The sequence below is a fragment of the Argopecten irradians genome, chromosome 3 (genome assembly GCF_041381155.1).
Source record: "Argopecten irradians isolate NY chromosome 3, Ai_NY, whole genome shotgun sequence".
In the NCBI taxonomy this organism is placed as follows: Eukaryota; Metazoa; Mollusca; class Bivalvia; order Pectinida; family Pectinidae; genus Argopecten; species Argopecten irradians.
The window spans coordinates 53,929,146-53,940,211 of NC_091136.1; the positions used below are offsets into that span (position 1 = coordinate 53,929,146).

The 11,066-nt window shown below is 36.4% G+C and overlaps 2 protein-coding genes across 2 annotated transcripts; both read right to left on the reverse strand.

The window, feature by feature from the left end:
* Nucleotides 1–101: 101 nt before the first annotated feature.
* LOC138319071 (ankyrin repeat and protein kinase domain-containing protein 1-like) lies at nt 102–4,803 on the reverse strand. Its single transcript, XM_069261971.1, has 3 exons — nt 4,575–4,803; nt 2,698–2,841; nt 102–1,469 (listed from the first exon to the last, which is right to left on the reverse strand). Exons 2-3 carry the CDS (start codon nt 2,828–2,830, stop codon nt 145–147), a joined length of 1,458 nt encoding a protein of 485 aa, XP_069118072.1. The 5' UTR covers nt 2,831–2,841; nt 4,575–4,803; the 3' UTR covers nt 102–144.
* A 143-nt stretch (nt 4,804–4,946) lies between these two features.
* Nucleotides 4,947–8,507, reverse strand: LOC138319074 (uncharacterized). The gene is made up of 2 exons (XM_069261980.1): nt 8,107–8,507; nt 4,947–7,819 (listed from the first exon to the last, which is right to left on the reverse strand). The coding sequence occupies exon 2, from the start codon at nt 7,719–7,721 to the stop codon at nt 6,936–6,938; it is 786 nt and encodes a 261-aa protein (XP_069118081.1). The 5' UTR covers nt 7,722–7,819; nt 8,107–8,507; the 3' UTR covers nt 4,947–6,935.
* Nucleotides 8,508–11,066: the final 2,559 nt, after the last annotated feature.

The window sequence follows — 11,066 nt, forward strand, 5'->3', positions numbered from 1 at the left end:
GACCTAAAAATACTGTAGAATCATTCCCATTGCGCAAAAACGCACCTTGCCACAAATTACACTTTCGTTGTAGCCATAACGAAATTTACACTTAAATTTAAACATAAGAACCTTTGATTCCTTTAGAGCTAAACAACAGCATTGTTACAGGAACCAAGCTCGGAGACCGTTAGGAACGGTATCAGTAAGAAACTCGTGCAATTCCCTGCGTGCCGTAGCCATCAGGTCGGCTCTCATGTGTTGTGTCAGCGTCATGGTACAATTGTCAAATATATCATCGGTTAACTTCTCCACGGCCATTTCCAATTCCCTTTCTTTTTCACAATATTGCATACCTTTCCTCCAAATACCCCGTTCTATTTTCTTTTGATTGGGAATGTCTATATCGTTGTCGGTATATTTCCGTAGTAACTTTACACCCAGCCAGTTTTCACCTTGAACACAAATATCGATTGCTGTGTGTCCGTGTAGATCAGCACGATCGACATTGGTACCAAACCGCTGTAGAATTGTCATTTGAACAAGTAAAGATTGGTTTAATTTTGGCGCTGTACAAATAACATAATCCTGAACCACTACAGCTTTCGGCAGGCGCGACGCTAGACAATGCAATGGCGTTTGTCCATTTTTATCCTGTATATTGGCATTTGCTCCCAATGTTAAAAGTTTATGAAGAGCATAGTATTCCTCCAATGAAGGCAACTCGCCCGACCCACGAGGTATAGAGCGTTGTATGTCTAATATTATATGAACGCCTTTTTGACTAAGGATATAATTTCTATCCAGAAGAAGTTCAAGGCTGGCTTGTTCTAATTCATTTATTCCACGGTCTAACTCATTCGGCTCAAAGACACTATCCTCAGATGTAAGAAGATGCAGAGGTGTCTTTCCGGAACGGTCCTTGGTGTTAAGCATGGCGCCGCGGGCAACCAGACACTCCATCAGCTCTACATTGTAGTTCCAAGCTGCAAAATGTAGAGCTGACATTCCATGTGCGTCGCGCGAGTGGACATTTGCGCCCCTATCTAACAACCATTTCGTCATATTAGTCAGATTATGGCGACTGGCTAGTAACAGCGGCGACATACCATGGCGATCTTCTCTTAGGTCTATCATTGCACGGTTTGACAGTAGTAACTCGCATGTTGACTTCCGGTTAGATGAGCATGCCCAAGCGAATGCTGTCAGTCCCACGCTGTCCGCCGTATTCACAAGAGCACCGTTCTGGAGGAGAATCTTCACAGCTTTATCATCACCCCGTTCACTAGCTATCATTAAAGGTGTAGTGCCAACAAAAAAGCCGACATAATTCCTCTCGAAATTTTCCAAACATTGCAGTATCTTTGGTCCATCCTTGATTTGTAGATTGGCTTCGCCTTGTTGTTTAGATAGGTGTAACAGTTCTTTCAAATCACCTGTGAATGCTGCTCTATGTATTTCAGGTACCGTGAATGCCTTCTGCTGCCAACCTACAAAGAAAACAAGACATACGACACCATAATTGTAGTAGTGATCATGTTTTTAAATATCGATATTTTATAAGTTGACTTATAATAAACATATCTTACTTTCTCATTGAAAGGACAAACAGCTTTATAACTAAAATACCAACAATGTTAAATCTTTATGAACAATATCTTAGATTAATATTTGCTGCAAGTAAATCGTGCAATGTAGTATGTGTCATTACTGCGATTTTGGTGATCCCAATGTGAGTTATATCTTTCCGCTTCACATAAGAAACATATTTGAAATATTTCGATAAATAAAACAGCAGACGATTTAGTATTTTTCTTCGGTTACAAAAGTTACTTACTTTACACCATTACCGCCGTTGAAAAGTTTGAGCTTCTAATTTTACTTCAAGTTAAAAATATAAAAATTTATTAATTGCATCCCGAAAAAAATCCGTGGCACTATATCCTATATGGAATGAAGTACTGATTGCGCATGCACCAAAGGCAAAACAAATTATTTTATATGGTTTTTTGTGTTAATTAGACTTATGTATACACGATTAAACACTAATTATTGTTTAAATGATGAATATCATTTATGCTCTGTCGGCGGTGGAGATTCTTTAACACTTCGAGGAAAACCGATTATAAACAGTACCACTCGTTGAACATTATTTTCAATAATCGGTAAATTGGAGCTATAAAGATATATAAATATTCTCCCCTAGCAGGCCCCAGGTGTCATACCATTCCCGAAGAAGTGGTTGCATGTACCTACCGTATGTTAATCTAAGTGAAAGAATATCCCTATCCTTATTACACACATATAAAAGATCCTATTACTCTCATATCTGGCCTTCGTGATTGCAGTTGCCTCCCACAGTGCAGAACTATTTCACTATTTTGGAAACTATTATTTACAAAGAACGTCATGAATGGAGTTTACTTTCCTATATACCTAAAAATAGTTATCTACAGTTACATACAACATACACAAGAACTGTATATTTCCCTCGCTTGTATATAGATTTAGCTTAGTTTCTGAAATAGTCGTGTCGTAGCGTCATAGTGCGTTACATCCAAATCCTGCAACTGCCTTTCGTGGCTAGCTATGTAAACAGTATTGTGACGAACACAACTTACACTCGTAGGTATTTGAGGAAACTACAACAGACTATTTGTATATCAATTAAGCATTAATTAACATTTTGCAGCCTGGAGTATGGAGTTTCCGGCGTACCTGGTTCAAGTGTTACATCAGTGCCCTGGTACAGCTTTAGCCGATACAGGTCGTTGTATAGCATGGCATCATCTGCATCTTCCTTTAGCAGCTTGTAGTCCTCCACCTCAAGTCGGCCAGATGGCATCTGCATCTTCAATACCCCTAACGAGGCAATTTCAGACAAATGTATCAATATATAAAACAAAGATTATAATGGTGGTGTAACAAGAAAACCGTTTGCTTTATTGAATAAAAAAACGCGAAGATCTGTAAAAGTTATCTTGTCGTTGAATAAAAAGTATCAACTATGTGAAGAAATGATTTATTTGTCGTTTTGAGAGATTAATTTATAGAAACATGCAGAGGACATATGAATTATACATAATTCGAATATGTTAACAATGATATCAAAAGGTGAATATAAAAATGTAAGTGGTAACGGAAATATCTATATTTACGCCAGCAGGTTAATTGACTTTGAGAACATAAAATTATATAATTTCGCCATATACAATGTAGATATCTAATGGTGCGTAGTAGTGTTACAGATGTTAATAAGATGTCGATTTTTTTTCTTCCAGTTCGTATATGATTGATTAAATCATTGTTTAGAATTACAGTTATATTATCTTAGCATCGCTACATGACTTCATGTAACATGTCTTTTGAGAACGAGGCACTGTATATGACATAGATTATTTTCTACATTTTGCTAATGCATGGGTGACATTTGTACACAACATTTATTTTTTTCAAGATATCAGTCATCTTCAGACTAATTATTACAATATAATATGTTAATGAAGGACATGAATTATAGCTCGGGGTTTAGAACAAAATATATTTTGAAACATCAGCTTGCAATATAAACGCGGTGTTTCCAGAGGGTATTAAGTTTAAAACGTTTTTATGTCTCCAACTACCATAATATATTTTTACCTTAGGTTTGACAATAGATAATATCTATGCACAGCTTTCGTCTTAATTAGGCGATACCTCAGGCGGCTACATGGCTGATGAATACCTAAGTATGTATCTTAAACAGAAGTAGACACGCACCACTGCCTTGGTGTCTTCTTCACTTGGCTGTTATCTATTTCATCCTGAAGTCCTTATGACAATAGGGAGACAGTGGTGAGTGTCTGTGTACCTATAATCAGGGTTTGTTTGAATTCAGCAATGTGCTGGAATGTCATTCTATGATCAACTGGAGGAGTCCGTTTTCAGTTGAACGTGATGTTAAGATAGCAGATATACATATGTAAATTTGCCTTTAAGGTAATATAAAGCTATGGCGTTAATGTATGCATGCGATTTACCTGAAGCAATTGAAATGGCGCAAGTCATTTATCAACCTGACAGGGTCAAAGCTGTCATATTTTCACTCGTAATAATATTCTTTTAGCCATTATAAAATGTTATATAACAATGCCATGTTCAACACAGGGGATAAGTTCTGCCAGCTCCAATAACAACGATACAATACTTATTTTTACTAAAGTTTAGATGGAATAGGTATGAACTAATGTTGTCGTCTTAATATGACCTTATCACTTTATTTTGTCATTTTAATATTCCTAACGTTTCTTTTGAAGAGGAAAACAATCAACGTCATTTGCTTATTCTTGATATCCTCTCAACATTAGTGAAAAAACAACAGAATAATATCTTCAACATCTTCTGAACCTTTTTTCGTACTAGGGACACTTAGGTTTTGTAATTTGACGGTTTTGTATGTGTGTTTTCCCCACCATATAATTACGATTTAGAGTTGTCCTTACCACACACATAAGATACATGTATGTTAATTGCACATTTTAATGAAATCGTCCTTTCGTATCGTATTACTTACTTTGTGATGTAAATTAGATATAGATACAAACAGCACTCCTTACCTTAAGAATCGTACCGCAAACTACCAACCGAAGTTTGTGTCGTACTCATCAGTAAATTGTTCGATTTAAAATCCATTAAGTCTTTATTTGGTGTACGCCTACTGGACCCTGTGTGCGTCCTCTATACGTCCTGTGCGACCAAGACCTCGCCGTGTGTCCTCATACTGTGTCTGTAGGCTAGAGACTTGCGTATTTATACTGCTATCTATCAGATGTCTACATACATATGTATAACAGTGTGTGACACAGTTTATATAAGTCAGTACGTAACGTGATATCAAAAACAGTAAATATTTAGTACTAATCCAAAACACGTTGTCATGCGAAGACTTTTTAATGGAAATAATCCGTCACCTTTTTAGAAAGCATGGAATTTTCTATAAAGACTAATTCATCCATATACAGGAGTATGCGATGTAAACATTTAATATTTACAGTTAAAACGCCCTCAAAAGCAAAATAACAGGTTATAACAATTAATTTTAGTCTTTTCATTCCTGGTGTCATTACTTCCCATTATTTCTTTCCCGGTAATCTTTTAATGGTATGTCTCTGATTTTAACACGGATTATTCTGTATTTGCATAATTATTACATAGTAATCTGTCCTTGTGAGAAGGTATTGATTGTAACGTCATGTGTTTGCGAGCGTAACGTTATATTTTCCGTGAAAACGACGCGTATTTCAATCACAAAATAATAACGTCACAATGGATACCTTTTCGCAAGGGAGGTAACTATGTCATATGCAAAGATGGGATTGGTAACTGTGCGAAGATAAATATTACGATACATTTTTTTTCAAACTATTTACTCCTGCTTCAGATTAAAATCAAACAGATTCTGATTATTCGATATCTATCGGCTTTAAATGAAGTACATTTTATGATATATTCACTGGAGAAATATATTACCAGTAGGTTTAATCCTATCACGTATAATGTATGTAACTGTAACGGAATAATAATAATATCGGCATAAATCCTAATCTGTTTGTAAGCAGCACATTAACGGCGGGTTACGTCCGAACGATTACAACTGATATGCATGGGCCACGAGGATTGTGTATCATGGAGGATTAGAGTAAGTCTACTTATCGGTAATTATCAAATACGTCAGTATGTCAATCTAGCAAAACAGAAATAATAGCCACAGATTTTATAATAATTACATTGTTTACTGTAATTGTGAGAAATAGAAATTGTTGTACTTGTTGGTTCAACATTTAACATACATGTATAACAAACTGTAATATTAGGTTGAAAGAGCTTATTCAAAATCAAAGTGGCATAGAATCGGTAAGCTTATATCTCATTTAACAGGGTAAACATAAACTAAAGATGATATAATGGAATACACAAATATGTCCTTTACATGGTATATATGGTGCCGATATGACTACAGATATATATATATAAAGGATATCTTTGAAGTTTTTGTTTTGAATACCAATATGGAATAATTCATATAACATGTTGTATAGGTATGGTAACAAACAACTATCAAAAGAAAACCGTTGTCATTGCCTTTACCGGATAATGGACATTTATAGTATACAATTATACACTTGTACGTGTGTGTAAAGGTAAGAAAGAACAGCCATAAACATAAATATTAAACATCATCATTAGATATTAACAAAACGCCTAGCTAGCACAAACATAGCCGGCATCAATACTAACATAACAATCATCAATGTATAAGTCATATATCAAACTCAATTCATAAATTGATATAAAGGACTAATAATGAGTCAGATAACAAATAACATATACTGACAAATATACAAAAGACAATGTTATCAACAACATATGCCACAATGCAACATATTTGCGCAGATATTGTCAGGGAGCAGTCTATCCATTGTAAAAGTTATTTTGTAGAACCTGTTCAATTGTCTCAGACACCCGTCACGGCGTCAGTGCATTTATCATAACTACCGTGTGATATAAGTATAGAAACATTGGACCTAGTTTTTTCACTTTTTTAAAAGTTTTATTTTAAAATGTTCTATACTTTATTTTGATAGTAGATACATATTTTCCCATCAAATGGTTGCATGTACATTTTTATCGCGATTTCGTAAGGGAGGAAATGTCATTCTAAAACATATTAACTGTGAAATATTCTTATGCCGTTTGAATATAATATTTAACTCTTACATCAAAAGGAAATTTAGAATGTTTTCTTTTACCAAGTACAATGTAAAAACATTTCAAAAAATAAATAAATAAATCTAATTATAAAAAAATGAATCCAGTGGGGAAAATGACATTGTTTTCATACTTATGTCGCGGTACTGTATTTTACACAGAATACATAATATATATATACAGTTATTCCGTATTCAAGGAGGTAGATGTCAGTAATTCCGAAAGCTGCTGAATTTTCGTTTAAAGTTTGCAGCGTCGTATGAGAAAGTGTTAGCCCTTCCATCACTAAATAGGGTAGGTAGAGACATCGATTTGATCCGGTCGAAACCTGCTCCAAGGTTCGAGTTCTCGCGGCTCACGACGATGGGCGGAAGTCGAAGTTGCGCCTCACGTGGTGCCACCTTGGTAGGGGTGAAACCCTCAGGGGAGGAGTGAGCACTTATTGGCCGCATATATTTTGAAAAAGAATTTAATCCAAGGGCTAGAGATGTCTCATTTTTACGCATGAGTGACGGTCTTTGTAAGATCGCATCCAAAGAAACTTTAATGTCATCATAATTAGCAATACGGCCATCATGTTTTCCGGACTCAAGGAGTTTTTCCACCTTTCGAAGGCGTCGAACCCGTGGATGAGCTTCTCTCTGGATTTTGTCTATTTCATACTTCATGGCATCAAGAGAGACGCCGTCATACATTCCAAACTTTTTGTTTTCTGGATCTTCCTCTAAAAGAACCGATTCTCGTCGTTTCTTCAGACATTTTTGAGCGCCTCTGATGCGTAGCATGGTGTCTTTGATAGGCATTGTATTTTGCCATGACTTATATTCAAAACTTTTAGCATCTTTATCAACCGCTTTTTCATACCGTTTATATTTTCTTTTAAGTTTCTCATTAACAATTGATGTCAACTTGCGACTACGATGAGATTGTTTCCCTGCCAATGCCAACCTTCGATCACCAAGCTTTGGCAACACCTTCTGAACATCGCCGGACATGATGTTACAGCTTCACACTAAAGCAAAATATAGTCATAAGCCGTCACAGAATGGTGACGGGAAAGTCACGTACATAGCTGCTCCTGTGGCTCTATCGTCTGCAAAAGTAATCGAAACTCACATCAGGAAATGTGGCGCTCACCAACGACCATAATAGCACAGTGCGACAATTGTTAGAGAAAAAACTAACAAAATACATACACGGTATTGGTTTATGCTTAGTCCATCAGGATACATTCGCCAAATAAATTATACTCTGTGTTGCATAATAAATTAATATTGGAAATTAAAGAGGAAGAATGTAAAACCCACATTAGTGTTAATAAAATTAAAACATTGATATTACATTTCTAATAAAATATCCCGCTCATTTTCTTATACTTACAGTGTCAGTAAACAGGCGCCGGTGAAAGTACGAGATAGTCCATGGCGTGGATGAAACAAAACAAGAATAGTAAAATATGGTTTCTCTCAACTACAGAATTGGTTTAGAATTGAAGACAAATATCAGCCGATGACCATTATGAGTTATAAGTAACACATTATATTAGTTAAGTGCGCATACCAGGCGATTAATCTGTGTTAATACCGTACGGCTTCTTATTGTATCAATACTCTCCACTGGTGGCACCCAACAGTTTACTGAGAACATAATCATCTACATAATATAGTGTGTTTAAAAGATTAATGTTATATGCAAAACATTAACATGTTGACAGCATTTCAAAAAGGTAATATTGACCACTCGGAATGTCGGATTGACCATATGTGATACATAACAAACATTCATGAGTTATTATTTATTGAAGAACGCGCTGATGTTCCGTATGAATTCTTACTGAAAGGTGCTCTTTTGACACAAAAAAAAAGTAAATTTAAGTGAGGTAAATGTTAAATCAAAGATACGAAGGAAGTGAACAACATCAACAAACTATAGTAATAGGTAAGATATACGGCTTCCCGACATTTTTTTATTATCATTAATTAATTATTACTTCTTTTTTTTTTTGCATCACTTTTCACCTTTCGCAGTTTGATCTAGCAACATTGAAATCAAAAAGACAATATCATAGAAGAGTAAACGGGAAAATTCATTTGATATTCTGAAAGCGTACACATTCTTTGTTTTATTCGGATTAATCCGTAACCTTTACTATTACATCCTTCTACATGTGAAGAGCCAAATACTTTATGGATGTATAGGCGGTCTTTGTAGCAAGTGACCAAATCGGTAGTTTACAGGGAGCTAAGTTGTTTGGACACTAAATCGTGGCAGTAGAAGACATGTGGTGCATGTACACATAGGTCACACAGTAATTTTACCGATATATCCAGAAATTAAACCTCTTAAATGATTAGGTATATTCAAAATGAATATGATTTCCAAGTAGAATTAAATGCAAAAACAGGTTAAGGGGTACTGATATCTGAGCTGACCATTCACCTTTCATTCTTAAATGGCTCCACCTGACACACAAACTAAGTCAAATGGAAGTCATAGAAAAGTACATGTAAGCACATGTCACGTGGCAGAGTTCAATGATCGAGGATCGACACTTTAGGTACTGTCGCGAGTGCCAACGTTGGCGATTCATTTTATAAACCAGCTTTGTTACCTTTGAAAACGTCATTCAAGATTTTGATAAACGCAATAGCGAAATTAAAACTCCCGCTATTAAATAATAGCAACCATATAAAACCTAATGTAATGTAAATATGCTTTTATAGTAAACGGTATTGGAATAGTTTTCCGTGGGAAGAAACATGTCTAGAAATATAAATTTACCAATAGTAAAACGATATTATCACGGAATGTCGGTAGCTATTATTCCTGTACAAAATAAAATTACCGACATATTAATTCCTGTAAAACATATATTGTTTCTCGGTATATACTAGAATTAGATAGAATTATTTTGATAAGTCAATGTTCATAAACATATAAAAGTCACCTCATCATGGCCTCATTTATCAGTAGTTTTTAACGTGATCGAGACTCGAAATTGTTTAGACGTATATCTATATGTAACACATTATTAAATTCATCAATATCGTTTTTAGGTCATCTGACCCGAAGGGTCAGGATGACCTATTGTCATCATGCACCGTCCGTCGTCGTGCGCCGTGCGCCGTGCGCCGTCCGCCGTCCGCCGTCCGCCGTCCGCCGTGCGCCGTGCGTAAACTTTTTATTCAAACGACTTCTTCTCAATAACCGGAAGGCCCAGGGTACTCATATTTGGCCTGTAGGTTGCTGGGATGGAGGGCTACCAAGTTTGTTCAAATGAATGACCTTGACCTTCATTCAAGGTCACAGGGGTCAAAAAGGCTAAAATCTTTAAACAACTTCTTCTCAAGAACCAGAAGGCCCAGGGTACTGATATTTGGCCTGTAGGATGCTGGGATGAAGGGCTACCAAGTTTGTTCAAATAAATGACCTTGACCTTCATTCAAGGTCACAGGGGTCAAATAGGCTAAAATCCTTTAAACAACTTCTTGTGAATAACTAAGAGGCCTAGAGACCTGATATTAGGCCTGTGGCATGCTGGGATGAAGGGCTACCAAGTTTGTTCAAATAAATGACCTTGACCTTCATTCAAGGTCACGAGGGTCAAAAAGGCTAAAATCTTTAAACAACTTCTTCTCAAGAACCAGAAGGCCCAGGGTACTGATATTTGGCCTGTAGGATGCTGGGATGAAGGGCTACCAAGTTTGTTCAAATAAATGACCTTGACCTTCATTCAAGGTCACAGGGGTCAAATAGGCTAAAATCCTTTAAACAACTTCTTGTGAATAACTCAGAGGCCTAGAGACCTGATATTAGGCCTGTGGCATGCTGGGATGAAGGGCTACCAAGTTTGTTCAAATAAATGACCTTGACCTTCATTCAAGGTCACAGGGGTCAAAAAGCCTAAAATCTTTAAACAACTTCTTCTCAAGAACCAGAAGGCCCAGGGTACTGATATTTGGCCTGTAGGATGCTGGGATGAAGGGCTACCAAGTTTGTTCAAATAAAATGACCTTGACCTTCATTCAAGGTCACAGGGGTCAAATAGGCTAAAATCCTTTAAACAACTTCTTGTGAATAACTACAAGAGGCCTAGAGACCTGATATTAGGCCTGTGGCATGCTGGGATGAAGGGCTACCAAGTTTGTTCAAATAAATGACCTTGACCTTCATTCAAGGTCACGAGGGTCAAAAAGGCTAAAATCTTTAAACAACTTCTTCTCAAGAACCAGAAGGCCCAGGGTACTGATATTTGGCCTGTAGGATGTTGGGATGAAGGGCTACCAAGTTTGTTCAAATAAATGACCTTGACCTTCATTCAAGGTCACAGGAGTCAAATA

Bases quoted from the DNA above. Each gene is read 5' to 3' on its own strand.
- LOC138319071 (XM_069261971.1), bottom strand. From the start codon at position 2,830: ATGCAGATGCCATCTGGCCGACTTGAGGTGGAGGACTACAAGCTGCTA. The intron at 1,470-2,697 runs GTACGCCGGAAA...TTTTCTTTGTAG, and splicing joins TGATGTAACACTTGAACCAG to GTTGGCAGCAGAAGGCATTC.
- LOC138319074 (XM_069261980.1), bottom strand. From the start codon at position 7,721: ATGTCCGGCGATGTTCAGAAGGTGTTGCCAAAGCTTGGTGATCGAAGG.